Raw genomic sequence first — 16,443 nt, 5'->3', positions numbered from 1 at the left:
CAAGTCTGGATTACCAACAGGCAAAGAGAGCGACTCTCTAAGGGATCAACCCTAAAAATGTCTCCCCAACAAACTCCAATTTGTACCCTCTAAGTGGGTTATCTGGCAGCGGCATGATGACAACAGGAGCAAAGGAACAACTAGGATAAAGCGACAGATGAAAGAGCATTTATGTCAAATGAATGCACGTAAGAAAATGTCCACAAAAGAGAAATGTTAAGCCTTAAAAAGACTATGTTTAGCGAAATGAGTGATAAATTACGTTTGACCTCAGAAAACAATCTGACACTGACACAAAATCAGCAATTTCCCTGAGGTTTCCACCAAAGGGATCAATAAAGTTCTATTCTATTCTATTCTATTCTAAAATAAAATTTAGGCAACTTTTAAAACATAGCACCACTTCCTCCAAACAAAAACTTGTATAAAGCTTTTCCCTGCCCCAGATATGAGGCTGAGCATTCACGCAGACGTTGCAAACTCAAATATAAGGCTGAGACTTTTTCCTCCGAGGCCCAGTGGGTGTTTAGTCAGAAAACAAGGTGTCACAGCACTTGGGTTATCCTTCACCTGTATCAGTGTATCTCAGCGGCTCCCGAAACCTTTAGAAGGCCATAAAACAGCAGAGCTACTGTCTAACTTGATGCTGTCACACCAACACTCGGAGGCATCTCGGATACAAAGGCAATCTCCAAGTGGCCTGTGGCGCCTTCGATCTCCCTCACTTATCCCGTCTCCTGGGAGCGATGACAGATTGACGTTTGCCCGGTGCTACACTCATTATAACCCAGCAGCCATATATCTCCTAATGATTCTGAGCTGCACAGAGAGTGGATGGCACCACTGAGAGGCACGTAATGGGCCTCGGGGGACACCGTAGTTCCAGGCACCTACTGATATCTCTTCTCCTTATCCACTTAGCTGGATAGAAGTTTATACATCTTATATATCTCCACTCAGCTTTTGTCTCGGGCCGACACAAACAGCGAGCATGAATTGGTATGCATCATTCTTTTCCTTGAGTTTTTTTTCCCTCCCAGTGCAATAATATGGCAATGTAAGGTGCAGGAATGATTCAATATGTGTAAAATGACATACTGCATCAATGAGTTTCACAATTCCTCGACCTCTTCGTGCTCTCAGAGACGTCGGGGGGAAAAACAACAACAAAACATTACGGCTCTAAAAATAGTTTGCCTGCTCGTGCGATTCGCTCACACAAAAGCCCTCACCTTTAAAAACAACGTTTCTGGAATCATGCTCGTTCACTTCCTTGCCGACAGTCACACGAGAAGATTGATAACGCCGCACTTCCTCCTCGTCTTTTCTACTTATTCGTATTACGTCTGATGGGCAGACTGAAAGCTGGCTGTTGCTCCACCATCAGCACCGTTCTAAACAGGCTGTGCAGGAAGGCAACAGAAACGCAACAGATCATCCGTCTGTATAAGGGGATGAAATTTAATTATTCAATATTATCCCTCAGTATCACCCGCAATTATAATTCTTCACATTAACTTAGCCAAGTCCAATAATTTCCAATAAATGCTTGAAATTGGCACTCATGACTCTCTCGGGGCTTCTGGCAGCAGCCGGTTAGCTTAGCATTTATAATATTAATACATTATAACTGATTTGTTTATTCCATCTAAAAGCCCTGTGCTAAGCTAAGCTAACCGCCTCCTGGCTGTAGCTTCGTATCTAGAGTGGTATCGAATGCATCTAATTCTAACCAAAATTCCAGTCTAAAAAATAATAATAAAGACAAACTAAATAAGATTGGGAGTGTACCGAGGGGGAAGGGTCGTCGTAGTGAATACTGTGCTAATGGTTAGCGGCAAATACGCTAGCGAATAGCATTGTGAAACTCCATCGGCGCTTGTTGTTACATATTCTCCCGTTACGTATCCTCGAAAACAACGTAACGACCCAATTTGCTGTGTAATTTCTTCAGGGAGCAGCGTGACCGCCCATTACTCTCTTACACCACTGGCGAGAACCCTGCTAGATCTAAATCTAAAATCCACATGTAAGCACCTAGAGACCATATGTTTAGTTTACACTTAGGGAAAAAACTAAGTAAGCAAATGAAGGCAACCACAATCTCAATGAATTCTGCTAGTTTGGATTAAAACAATTGAAACTATTTTTTTTTTAAACGGCTAAGACGGTGGAGACAAAGGATTTGGACGGGTACTATCTGATGGCTTGAACAGCAGAGTGAAAGAGAGAGAGAGAGAGAAATCCAGTGTGTCATCAAGTCTACCATTGATCAGAGGCTACTGTATAGTTTACAGGCAGCAGGCCAAAAGCAGCATCTTATCCCAGACTAATAAAAGTCTGCCGGGCCACATCAACAGCAACTTTCTATTGAAGCTGCCGCTGTAAAACATTCGCGCGCAATCAAACGTTTCACAAACACGATAGAAAGTCGACGCCGGAACCAGAATGGCCGAAATGAGTTATTGATGTTTGCTTTAATCAGTCTTATTGACAAAGTGAAACATGTTCCCGTGGTTTACTGTCCATACGTCATGAGAATCCACTAACAGCTCTGGATACTTTATCTGAACACCGAATGAATCAGTGAATCTGAGTTTCATGTTGAAAATTCTCACCACAATCCATTAAAAAAACTGTATTTCCTTATTGCCAACAAATCTCAAGATTCAAACTAATGTCAGATGTGAGTGTAGCCCTGATTTCTTTGTGGGTTCTCTTTATTAAATACCAGCATGGCAGGACAGTAGAAACTTGACCTTAACCTCTGCAGCAGATGTTCTTCTGCCCAGTAAGACTCACATCCATCCCTCCATAAACAACAGGAACTAAAATTACTCTCAGCCATGTGGGTTGTAAATGTTACAGATAAAAATATACATGTAAAATAATGAAATGTTTCAGATGATGATGAAATACAGCCGTGACTTGATAATCCGACACTAAATGAAAAACCTTCTTTTATGTCGGATAGCAAGGCTGTCGGATTGTCAAGACGGGGGTCGAGATACAAGGAGGGCTTGATGCTTGAAGGGTCATTTGTTGTTAATATTCATTGGTTATAGTTGTTATAATAACTAGTAGGGCTGGTCTGAATAGCACTTTCCATAAACACTGAGCACGCTCGCAGCGTGTGATGTCGTCGTGTCCTCTTCTGAGCATGCGGGACACTTTTGGGTCGTATGAAGTTCACACAGCAGATCACATACAGGTCGCATTTAATTGGAAACGTGAACGAACTGGCAGAAAAATCAGATTTCACAAAAAAATCAGAATTGAGCATTAAGTCCTGCAGTTTGAACGTAGCCAATCTGTCGGATTGTTCAGTCAGATGATACGCCGTTATCCTTATTTGTGACATAAAATGTCATGTCAGAGTCGGAATCCAAGGCTGTCGGTATGTTAAGGCCATTTTTAATGGGTTCCGTTCATTTTTCCTGTCGGATAGCGAGGTTTTCGGATTGTTAAGGGTCGGATTATCAAGTCACAACTGTAATTATATAATACATTCAATTGTGTGAAGTTCAAGAATAACAATGAGCATCTTGTTCTGTAACGTCCAAAAAATGGTGAAACTTCACAATAAAATAACCCAGAAATGCAATTTGTGTACACAGTAACTACGGTTCTAACAAGTGTTGTTAGCCTGAAATATAAACCAGCCTTATGTTTTACCACAGTTACAAAAACCTTAAAGTCATTATCACTCAGGAAACTTTTGACTTTTCACTTGTGCTGTCAGAAGCATTTATTCTGGTCTTTCGGTGTTCTAATGCTGCTCTATACTTTCCTTTAATCCTGTGAAGCCGTCTTTGCCTCCATCACCCTCGCCTGGTTATGTTGTGACCCAATCAGCAACCCAATCAGAGATGTTGAATTATGGATCAACTGCATGACTAAGACAAATACAGACCACAGAAAATCATTCTGCCAGCCTCAGTGAAAGACACTCAGCACCGGCCCACAGCTGCCCTTTTGACCTTTTAAAATGCAGCAGAAACATCCTCCTGGAAGACTGGTCCTTCTGCTAATTAGTCTTAAACCAGCTGTCACTATATTGGTGACATATTTCAGTGCAACTTGTTACTATTTTTTGGTCAGTTTTATGTCTGTCTACCACATCATTGTATCAGCTTATACAAGAATCCTCACCTGCAGGTTATCCAACAAAACCATCTACACACACAAAATTGTCATGAAATATGCAGCAGTTTAAAAACAATACAGCAAAACTGATTTTGAATAAATTCTCTAATAGTGGGCTGCAAGGTGGATTGGTGGTTAGCACTGTTGCCTCGCAGCAAGAAGGTTGCTAGTTTGCGTCCTGGTGATGGATCTTTCTGTGTGGAGTTTGCATGTTCTCCCCGTGCAGCGTGGGTTCTCTCCGGGATCTCCGGCTTCCTCCCACAGTCCAGAAACATGTTGAGGTTAATTGGTGATTCTAAATTGTCTGTAGGTGTGGATGTGAGTGTGCTTGGTTGTCTGTCTCTAAGTGTAGCCCTATGATGGACTGGCAACCTGAGTCAGCTGGGATAGGCTCCAGCCCCCTGCAACCCTAGTGAGGATTGAGCGGTGTATAGATAATGGATGGATGGATTCTCTAATAGCTTTAAATGTAGACCAGTGCTGTCATTGTTGCAGAGATGTTGTTAAGAAAACAATATTACAACAAGACTAAAACAGTATCTCACCATTTTTACCAGTGGATTAACTTTTCCTCAATGTCATGGAACCTGAGATGTTAATTTTTTTCTTCTCTCCTGTAACATTTTGCTCACTGTGGACTCATTTTTCATTAAAATATAAAGTTCTACACCTCTATAGAAACAGCACAGCCATGGCTAGAAGTCAAGAGAATCATAAAAAAAAAAAGAAAAACAAAGTTGAATTTGTGATTATTTTTTAAAATGAAAAAAAAGAAAACTGGGATCAACCACCATTCCCCAAACAGTGTTACCAATACTGGGAAAAAGATGACAACACTACATACTACACTTTACTATTTGCATTTTTATTTCGTTTCCATACTTGTCTCCTATCTGCTCTGTGTAAACACAGCCTGCAGTTCATCCTAGTTTACTAAAGAGTCACTGAATTATTGCTACAAGACCGTTGATCACAGCTGACTAAAAGGTTCAGAGTTGTGCTGAGGACTGAGGCCGCACTTTTAGACGTTTACAGAATCCAGTTAGTATTCAGTTAGTAGAAGTAATATTAATGTATTTTTTAGGTAATTGTAAATAAGACATAGCATAAAGTGACGATTTTAAGCCTAGATTTGGTTAAGTTTCCGTACAGAATTGCACATCGTACATGGTTTGTTCAAGAACCTTCCGCCATTCGAAAATCACACGTTTCTTTTTGTTTTTACAGTTTCTGGCTTTAAACAACATGGTGCCATTTTGACAACATGCAGGTTTAGGAGTTCAGAAGGTTAATAAATTCCTCCCACGCTTGCTTGAAAATTAATCTCCAAAATCAAGAACTGAACTTTGAACCTTAGTCAATATGTTCTGTGTCGTTCAATAATGAAATAGTCATCGCGATCAGACTGATAGAATCAAGCAACTGGACCAGCAACAGCACGAAAAGAAAAGGGACACAAATTCCCAGAAACCAGTAAAAACAAACTGCCTGGTTTGAGCTGATTGGTATGTCTGCGAGTGTCTCTCTTTTACAAACTACAAGCGCTGCAGAAATACTCAATTATGGAGGGGCAGCATGCATGTGTGCTGCGTGGAGGTCAATGCAACAACTCCTACAGCGGCTTCACTCAGCAGAATGTTACATTAAACCGGCCATAAAGTGATCAGGATTGATTAAACATTAGAGAGAAACTACTGGTTCATACATATTCACAATGCAGTTCACCTTAAATCTGCAGCAGCTGACGCAGGTCCTCGTGCTGCCTGTGAAGTCTCCCTGGAGCAGAAGAGCGTACGGTAACAGAGCTCAATGACTATCTTTTAGTGGCTGCTTACTCTGTGCCGTGCCGATTGATTATTGATCAATTAAAAACCTCTACATGCACACACACACACAGAAGGTCTGTGATGCACATTGTGTGAGCTCTACAGTCTCCTACAGGCTCAGCTCAGATGCTTTCATGCTACTGAGTGAAAACAGAGAGCTCCTGCATGTGGGATTACTGAACGAACAGGAAAAGGTGGAGGTTTTTTTTTGCAGCAGACATATTTCCAAATTGAGAGAAGATGTTCTACTTTGTCCCCCCCCCCCCAAACAACTTGTTTAACATTTTTGTTGTGAGGCTCAGAAGAAGGTGGAAATATACAAATGAGGGCCAGTTAACTTAGTAACTGATTTTAGAGCAGATATCAAGTGATCACGTGATTAATCACTCGTTTGTTGAGAGGAAGAATAGCCAATCAGTGGCAAGAATTTACTTTAATCACTTTTAGAAAATCCTCACATTTAGCTTAACGCTACACTGCAAAAGCACATGTGGTTGTAATCTGTTTAAATTCTTAATGTTTCAGATAGTAGACCTTTATCCACACATATTATCCAATATACGCTTTTTATATTAGCCTATTTAAATAGGGGTTAATAAGGAGAGACTGGGTAATAGGAAACTAGTGGAATAAAAAGCAAACTCTGACTGGAACAAAGAGAAAATTCTGCTGCTGGTATATCCATGAAAACATATAACAAGTTGAATTTGGCACCACAGTGATGTGTGCAGACAGTGAAGATGGAAAGTGCTTCTCAACAAAATCAATACTTTAGTTTGCACCATATGAAATACAAAAAAAAAAAAACGGTGGAAAAACATCCTATCAAATGGTCAACTCTTACAAAAACATCTGACCAGCACTTGTTCTTAGTTTGTTGGAGTTTCACTGTTTGCTGTCAAGTTTGATTTCAAAGTCTGCTTCATGTATTCCAACATCAGTGTTCTGACGGATGACAGATCCCTGCACAGCAAAGCACAAGCAGTCATTTTCTTCCATAGAGCTACAGAGTGGCATTTGAGAAACACACCACAGGAACCTCACACAGCTTTCCAGAAGCAGATTTGGTTCAATGTGGAATCCCCAACGACCGCAGCGAAGAAACCAGATCTTGACAACCTGTGCAACTTGACATTGAGCTGCAGAAGAGACACCAGAGTGAGGCAGCAGCAGAAAAAACAGGAATGAAAGATGACTTTGTTCTGCCCAAGAAAGACAGACTGGTGCGCTGGATTGTCAGTAACAATAACGATCTGATGCTAGAACGGCTGAGAGAGAATGATGTTCCCACAAACTGCACAGACACATGAAGATCAACGTTTGCGGTGCAGGTTTTTGCAGCAGGCCGACTGAGATAGGAAGGTTTTATTTACCGTTCCACTGGGACTGCACCACAGTGAAGGTGAATATGTCCCTTGTGGCAGGAACAGTCCCTGTAGGTTTGAGTTAACCAAGAGAAAGCTACAAACTGCTCCTTCTCTCTGTTTCTTCTATGGTGGCACAAGACAAACGTACAGGAGCTTCTTTGACTCAATGAATCCTTTCAGCACATCTGCCTCACTTGATGTCCACACACAAGGATTACCTCCATCATTTACATGAGCAGTACTGTAGCTCAAACAGATTATATACTGGGCGCTTTGATATTCGGTCTATGATTTGGCTGATGTGAGCGATGAATTCTGTTTAAGTCAGGATAAGTTAAGCTGCCAGGTTGGATGGAATAACTCAATATTTTGGGAAACGCAGCAATTAGCTTTCTTGCTGAGAGTTAGATGAGAAAATCAATACCACTCTCACCCTCTCGTGGTAAATGTGAAGCTACAGCCAGCAGCTCAGTAGCTTAGGTTACCACACAGACTGGAAACTAGGAGAAACAGCTAACGGCCGGTCCAGCACTGCCTGGTTCCTAGCTCTCTATATGACCACTAATTCCACTTTTTTATTTATTTGTTTATTTTATATGTACAGATTGAATTAATTAGTGAGGTTTGGACAAATTAGTAGGCTGATTTTGTCACCTTTGGACTGAGCTGAGGGAGCCTTATTTATCACAAACATAAAAAGTATGTGCCTTTTTTTTACTCTCTAGGAAACCATATTTCTGAAAAGTTTCAAGTCGTTATTTTAGCTTGAAAATGAAGCTGTTAATCCCATCTCCAGCTGAGTTCATGAACAGGCTGAGACTGGTACAAACAACAAAACAGAAAATCCTATTATAACTGGAAAATTAATTGGATAAGCCATTCTTAAGGCCTTTTTTTCTGTAGCCTAGTAGAAAAAAATAACTTACTGGGTCTATGGATAAAAATGAAATGCTTGATTAGGTTTCCGTTAATGTAGTGTGTCGTATGCTGGCACCCTGCTTGTGTTTTATCACGACAGATGGTTCCAATTTCACACAAGTCAATATTTATCTTTTCACTATGCAGGAAAACCTCACACCTTTTGTTTTTTTTTCTCCACTGATAAAGCACTTGGTCACTGGTGAATCAAACAGTAGATTCAAAGGTTATTAATTTCTATACTCATTGATAAATATAAATAAAAATGCAGGCGAAGTCTGACTGAGAGTCCAGCATTTGCATAACAAAACAAGTCTTTGAAAGGTTCATTAGAATTGTCACCCCTGTCGGTGTCGTTATCTCTAAATGTGTTGTGTTTACAGAGAGCTTGTGTCCACTAATTGCTTCGAGTTGTATTTAATATTCAAAATATGTTCAAGCTTCCTTTGTGTTTTACTTCCACAGTAAACAGTGAAGGTACAAGGTTAGTGTTGGAGTTAATGGAGATGAATGGTGGTGCAAATATATTGTGGTACAATAGCAAGTGTTTAGAGGGATTACAGGACTGAGTCTATGTGACTCTGTGGATATGAATGTCGATACATGTATGATGCTTGCAGGTAACACCAACGTCTCTAATGAATTTTGACTTTTGTTGTTCTTTCAGGAGTTCTTGTACAATCAATACAGCAGTTAACAAAGACGAAAGTGCTTGCGAGCTCGTATTTTATCAGTTGGCCAATGTTGCAACCCTCACCTACGGTTGTAAGGGTTGGAACGGTGACAACACAACTGATCTCAGACACAAGTGGCCGAAATGGGTGTCCTCTGTAGGGCGGCTGAGCTCGGACATCAGGGTGGAGCGCAAAGTAATCAATTCAGTCAATTCATGGCAAAGGGAGCAAACGGAGGTGGTTCTGGCATCTGGTTAGGATGCCTCCTTGGTACCTTCCTCTGGAGGTTTTCCAGGATACAGACCTCACTACAAGAGGGTTGTGTATCTCATCTGGCCTGGGGACACCTTGGAACCCCTGAGGAGGAGCTGGAAAACATTGTGGGAACATCTGGAATTCCCTGCTTGGCTCTAAGGTGGAAGGTGGTTAGTAACGTTGCCTCACAGCTAGAAGGTCGCCGGTTTGTGTCCCAGTGAGGACACCTGGGATCTTTCTGTGTGGAGTCTCCATGTTCTCCCCGTGCAGTGTGGGTTCTCTCCAGGTTCTCCGGCTTCCTCCCACACAGTCCAAAAACATGTTGAGGTTAATTGGTGATTCTAAATTGTCCGTAGGTGTGAATGTGAGTGTGCTTGGTTGTCTGTCTCTAAGTGTGGACCTGCGATGGACTGGCGACCTGTCCAGGGTGTCCCCTGCCTTCACCCCAAGTCAGCTGGGATAGGCTCCAGCCCCCCGCGACCCTAATGAGGATTCAGCGGTGTATAGAAAATGGATGGATGGATGGATGGATGGCTTTGTATCAAGTTGCAGACTGTGAGATGTGTATTTCCGCTTTTGCCGGAATTAATTTCAAAATAAAGGTATGAAATAATTAAAACGGTATCAACAAAATAAAATCATGTAGACAGTGGAATTAACAGACATCACCAAGAGTCCTTTACAGCTATGCAGGATGAAAGTTTAGGTAATGAGCAAGTGAGATAAATCAGCTAAATGTGAATGCAATCACAGTGTCTTGAGCTGTCACTGAAATCATCATCCATTTTATTTTATAGTGCTTCTCCATTCATGTGAGGCTTAAAGTGGCAAAACAATATAAAAAAAATAAATTACAAGGAAAGATAATTTCAAAATTAAGCCATACCTATTCAACACTCTCACATTTTGGCAGCACAGCCTCATCCTTGCCTCTTATATATGGTGCTCAATTCAGGCCTTACTCGCTTCAGCTCTACCATCATACAGCATGGTGACCTATTTTATAACCTTGATACAAACAAAGCTGCTAATGACATCATTGTACGCACCACAAATTTGTCGGTATTTCAAAATGTCTCCCTTAAAGTTAAACTTGTAAAGCCAGCACTGACTGATGGTTTTTAATAAAAAAAGAAACGCTCATCAAAAAAGAAAAAAACCCTCCACTTGGTCTGACCCAGTGATGTCACTCTGACTTCAGGAAGTGCTCCCCTGGTCCCCTCCCCAAACACTAGACCTGCATGGTAAGTAGGAAAAAAAGGACAAACCATCACACCACATAAAAATGAATAATTTAAAAAAGCATAATTGCTGGGTGTTTTGCTTTAATCCCCAATATGATGGATGTAAACTGTAACATTATATTAACGCAAACAAGCCTGGGATGGTATGTGCTGCAATGTCACACTAGCATGGTTAATTAAAGCAACAAACACACAAGGAAAACAGCATTGTTGTAGCATGAAAGTGTCAAGGGACAAGTGGTGATAAGAATTGAGAGTTCTCACCCACTTTATCACAGTTTGCACTTTTACTTTGAAAATTAGTAGTTTGGATTGTAAAAATAATCCCATTCACATACACCAAAAAAAACATCCACTAACCTTTTCGTACACCCACAAGGAACAACTTAATTTAAAAGCAGTGATTTTTTAAAATGAAGTTGCATTTAACATTTGATTTAAAATCTTTTAAACTCCCTGCAATAACCTCCACATGATTTTTAAACCGATGTAATGCCAACCATCTCCTGAGGGAGCGTGTTGAAAACAACTCTGACGAGGGATTTGTCTTCCCTCGCAGGTTTAATTTCGCTTCTGCTCCCATTTTTTGTGTGTTTTACGAGCCGTCCTGACAGCGATTCTCATGCTGCCTGGAATCACAGTCCTGGTTTTAATGTACTATAAGTCATATTCATCTCCGTATTGTCGTCCTCCCCCGCCTCATTCATAGCGGCTGACAAAGCAAGCTAATTTTCACAGCGCGTCAGTGGTTATAAAGCAGCCAAACAGCCCCTGCAGTGTCACAGCCAACAGACGAGCCCGTTTGGTGCTGCTGTGGTTCTGACCTGAAAACAAAAGGGATGATTTTCAAGAATGGGAGACATTCTTGAAAATCAACGGCTGCCACCTTCATGATGATAGTTCTTTATACTTCAGAGCTTAGGAGGGTATATTTTAAAGTGATGTGAAAGTTTACTTTGCCTTTCTGTACAGAACTTTAGAGCTGTGTCGCTGTTATGTTCAGAATATCTGAAAGGTCGATTCACATAAGTTATTTAAGATAAAGAAACAAAGAAACGCTCAAATAAATACATTTCCATAATTGGATTTGTTGCTCGTATTTACCAATCAAAAAAACAGATGAACCACAAGAATCCTGACCAAAACCAACTGAGGAGGAAAAAACAAGAAAATATGTGTATTTTCAGTTTTCCTTTCCATTTTGGAATGTAAAAGGTGAATTTCTTCTCATAAATAGCCCCCAGTCATATGTCTGTGGTCGTCCTCATGATGATCAAGACTTTAAATGGATCAATAAGATGTCTTTAATGAATAGATGTTAATTTTCCTAAACCAGATGATATAATAAATAATAAGATTGTGTCTTTTAATATGAGCTTAGATACAGCCTCACAACACTGTTTATTAGTTTATTTCCCTCTAATTGTTGGCTGGTTTGTCCTGTTTGGTTTATCTTGTTTAGTTTAACAAATAATCTTAATAAATATGCTTTAGTTTTTACAGATCCACCCATGCAGACATGTTATTATGGCTTGTATGTGGTGCTTTATCTTTTCAAATCAATTAAATCAAGTTGATTGTCATTTTGCTGTACATACACAGTAGTACAGGCGAGATGAGAGAGCGTTTCTCCAGGATCCAATAACTTAAAATAATTTAAATAAACAAGTGTTTGACTATGTAGATCAGTAGTTCAGCATTCTGACAGCTTGTGGAATGAAGCTGTCGATCAGTCTGGAGGTTCTTCCTTTAATGCACCGGAAACGTTCGCCTGATGGCAGCAGTTCAAACAGTTTATGGAGAGGGTGTGAGGAGCCCCTGACAATGTCCAGTGCTCTGCTCCTGCAGCGGATCTGGAAAAGTTCTTGGACAGAGGTGAGGAAAACTCTGATGACCGTCTCAGCTCCTCTAACTATCCTCTGCAGGGCTTTTCTGTCTGACATGCTGCAGCTGGAGCATCATGTTGAGATGCAGTACGTCAGAATGCCGCAGATATGTCTGTTGGTGTTATATTAAAGTTTGCTTCTTTTTTGGCCTTTGTGCCTTTATCTGACAGTGCAGTGAGAGAGAGACAGGAAAGTGGGGGAGAAGAATGGGGGGAGGACGTGTGGGGAAAGGGTCATGAGCGGGATTCGAACCCATGACCTCCATATCGGGACTGTAGCCCTGTACATGAGACGCCAGCTCAACCCAGTGAGCTAACGTTTGCTTTTATAGTGTTTGATGTAATGTGGAACACTAGCTGTGCTTTTATCGTAATCCGTATTAAAAAATTAGGGGGTTGAAGTTGATGCACTTTTCTGCGGGAAAACCTATTTTTATGTCCAAACTTAGACAAAGCTTCACTGTAAACTTTTGTGATCTCTTATCCTTTGGTAAATAACTCAACAGTGAAGTAAAATTTAGGAAAACATCTCGAACACTGAGTGAAAACAAGTCGCTGTTGATGGGTAAAGTTAACTCTGCGTTGTTGGTGCTATATGGATCCAAAGTGAGTCACTTTTTGAATCTGTTATTTTTAGAATAAAAGCATTGCTGTAATGGACTATGACTTGTAGATGTTATTATATACATAGATATCAAGATGAATAGTTGTGATTTAAATGTTTGCACCATAATTAGGTGCAATCAGCAAACTGACTGCTTCATGTAGCACTAAGTCACCTGCTTCTTTCTCCGTGTTTACCATGATGTCTGCGAGTAAGAGTGATGACTCAGACAGTCCCAGTGGCCTGAATATTTATGAGGTTATATTGAGTAAAGATCACAGTGGATGGTCACGGACTAATTTTGGAGTTTAGCATCATTAAATTAACATTATAAAATCTTCCCTTGAGTTACACTAGGAAATAGGAAAAGGGTTTGTTTGTTGCTGCTGAGGGCACAAGAGCCGGAAACGAGAATTAAATACTCAGGAGTTATTTCTGGTTGCGTGTAATTATCGGTGGGTGAGAGGTGGCGTGACATGGTACAGGGTTTGGCTTTTCCACAATGGATAATACTGCATGCTTTTAAAATACAACACCTTATTAAAGATTAAAGCAGCGGTTTTCAACCTTTGTGGCTTCTGACGTCTCAGAAAAAACAACATGTAGTCGGGTTCACATTTCAGATGTCTAACAGCTTCACCAAACAGCGATTTTCCTCTCTGAACTCCTAACATGGCTTCATTTTAAGAAATATTAGAGAAAAAGTCCAAAAACTGAAAACAGATTCAGTGTTGTTATATCCTCTTTCGTTCTCCATTCATCTTGTTATGACCTCTATGATTTATCTGTTGCCCCGTTAGATAAAACTATATGAAGTAGCTCAAAGTAGCTCCACCTGCAGCAGCTACAACAGTAACCTGCTGCTGACACACTGATGCTTCACTATTAATCTAATGATGACACACACAAAAGTATGTCAAAGAACTTTTACTTTAATACTTTTTACATACAGCTGAAACCAGAAGTTTGCATCCACTCTATAAAAACGCACATAACCTTTTAATTTTCACTGTCTGACATCAAAACAAACTAAACTTTTCCTGTTTTAGGTCAGTTAGCATCACCAAAATTATTTCTATTTGCTAAATGCCACAATAATGAGAGACATTTTTTGTATTTCTTTCTCCAAAGTCAGAAGTTTACATACATTTCTTTAGTATTTGGTAGCGTTGCCTTTAAACTGTATGACTTGGGTCAAATGTTTTGGGTTTCCTTCCACAAGCTTCTCACAATAGTTTGATGAATTCTGGCCCATTCCTCCTGACAGAACTGGTGGAACTGAGTCAGGTTTGCAGGCTGTCTTTTCAGCTCTGCCCACAAATATTCTCCAGGAGTGAGATCAGGGCTTTGTGATGGTTGCTCCAAAACATTAACTTTGTTGTCCTCAAGCCACTTTGTACCTAATCTGGCGGTGTGCTGAGGGTCGTTGTCCATTTGAAGACCCATTTGCGCCCAAGCTTTAACTTCTTGGCTGATGTCTTGATATGCTGCATCAATTTTTCCACATCATGTTCTTTCCTCATGATGCCATCTATTTTGTGAAGTGCACCAGTCCCTCCTGCAGCAAAACAACCCCACAACATGATGCTGCCACCCCTGTGCTTCACAGTTGGGGTGGTGTTCTCAGGCTTACAAGTTTCCCCCTTTTTCCTCCAAATGTAACGATGGTCATTTAGGCCAAACAGTTCAAATTTAGTTTCGTCAGACCACAGGACATGTCTCCAAAATATGAAGGTCTTTGTCCCTGTGTGCCTTTTCAAACTATAATCTGGCTTTTGGAGTAATGTCTTCTTCCTCTCTGAGTATCCTTTCAGTCCATGTCGGTACAGGACTGGTTTCACTGTGGACAATGACTCTCTCTTACCAGCTTACTTACGGGGTTAGTTTTTCATGCTCACAGTGATTTTAAAATTGTATTCCATTCATCTAAGATTGATTTTATTGTTTAAAATGCACAATATTAAAATTTCTGGCCGATACCAATATCCGATATTAAGATTTCTAATATCGCCGATAACCGATATTACCGATGTCGATATTCAATTTTTGTTCACATCAAAAAATGAGTATAAGTAAGCACTGTGAGAACGTGAAAACTATTCAAAAGAAGCCCATACCTCATTAGACCACATAGTCGTCTTTATTATGTAACAATAGTTAAACACATTTTAACATATGTAACGTTCAAGTCCAGGACCATTTAAATAAAAACATCTGTGAAATAGCAGCAAATGTAGAGATGAAGGCACTAATGTTAGACAATCATCGGTTTTTCACATCGGTTAAATGTGTTCATCGGACCGATACCGATATATGTAAATAACCGCCAATATTGGCCAATACTGATGCGATCGCCGATATATCGTGCATCCCTTTTCATTTTGTGTTAGTTTTACATCCCATCTTAACCAGTACTGGTGTCTTGTGTAGAGCAGAGCTGTGGAGTTGCTGAGAGATGCTGCTTGGCTTTCATGTTCCAAAACTCTGGAAGTTAGGTCCATTTAATATCAGAGTCTGAATGAGCCTGAGGACTGACTGAGCCTGACAGCTGTCCACAACAATCTGCACATGGTGTCTGAATGCTTCCACAGGGGGGCGGAGGCTGATCCTCATGATGGCTTCTTGTCTACGGCCCTGGATTGTGCGTGCGTGTGTGTGTGTGCGTGTGTGCGTGTGTGTGTGTGTGTGTGTGTTTGCAGCGGCTCTTAAGCACCTCGGACAGCGCCATGCGGCACAGACGCACATCTGCAAGCAGAGGAACTTCATCCGTGCGCAAAGGCAGCCTCTTCCCTCCTCCTCCAGTTTTTCAGGAGTTGTTTTTTTGTTTTTTTTAGTCTCTTCTGCAACTTCCCTCTCGCCTCACCCTTTCTCCTTGGACTTACTTGCTCGGATAACCTCTCTTTCCCAGCCGGGGATGAAGCGGTAGATCCGCGCCGCCCTCGGAGCACCGAGACGCGGGACTCCTCTCCGTCTCTCTCTCTCTGTCGCCGCCTCCTCCTGCTGGAGCTGGAGAGATGCCCGGGGCAGGATGTGCTCCAGCCGCAAGATCCTGTGGAGCCTGCTCCTGCTGTCCTTGGTGGAGGTGGGCCTGGGTGTGGCGAGCATCGTCCTGGGAGCCGTGGGCATCAGCTGGGTCCGGGGCGAGCGCAAGCCGCAGCAGGGCGACGCGTCTCCGGTGTGGAGTGGACTCTGTGTACGTCCTGGGAGCAACTCTTGTCCTTTACTTCTCTCTTTTAAAAAAAAACAAACTCTTGTTTACTTCCAGAGAGGATGAGTATCAGTCTGTAGGGATGGTGTGGAGACACAGTTTCAACTCAGGCAAACTATTTGAGACACATTTAGACTTGCAGGTGTTGAAATGAAAATAAGTAAGGTTGATTCAACTTTGATGTAAGCTCAGTTAATTTATTATCTCCAGTGACTTACATGGAGTTATAATACACCTCTTTGTGATCATAAAGGAGTTCATTGCTAAGATAATCATGGGGGTTCTGTTTTAAAGCCATCTAAGACAGTGTAACTTT

The 16,443-nt window shown here is 41.1% G+C and overlaps 1 protein-coding gene and 1 pseudogene across 1 annotated transcript in view; both read left to right on the top strand.

Annotated features, from left to right (window-relative positions):
- The first annotated feature begins 6,896 nt into the window (after nucleotides 1–6,896).
- Nucleotides 6,897–7,509, top strand: LOC103369488 (alpha-(1,3)-fucosyltransferase 9-like; annotated as a pseudogene).
- Nucleotides 7,510–15,736: 8,227 nt separating this feature from the next.
- tmem196 (transmembrane protein 196) overlaps nucleotides 15,737–16,443 on the top strand; it is an 11,069-nt gene continuing 10,362 nt past the window's right edge. Inside the window, exon 1 of the mRNA XM_008298207.1 lies at nucleotides 15,737–16,112. Within this exon, the coding sequence (XP_008296429.1) occupies nucleotides 15,948–16,112 (165 nt within the window). The 5' untranslated portion in view covers nucleotides 15,737–15,947. The remainder of the gene's footprint in view (nucleotides 16,113–16,443) is intronic.

Source organism: Stegastes partitus, unplaced genomic scaffold, assembly GCF_000690725.1.
Source record: "Stegastes partitus isolate 25-593 unplaced genomic scaffold, Stegastes_partitus-1.0.2 Scaffold1294, whole genome shotgun sequence".
Lineage (NCBI taxonomy): Eukaryota > Metazoa > Chordata > Actinopteri > Pomacentridae > Stegastes > Stegastes partitus.
The sequence above is the reverse complement of the archived record's forward strand: the minus strand, read 5'-3'. Positions and strand labels throughout refer to the sequence as shown.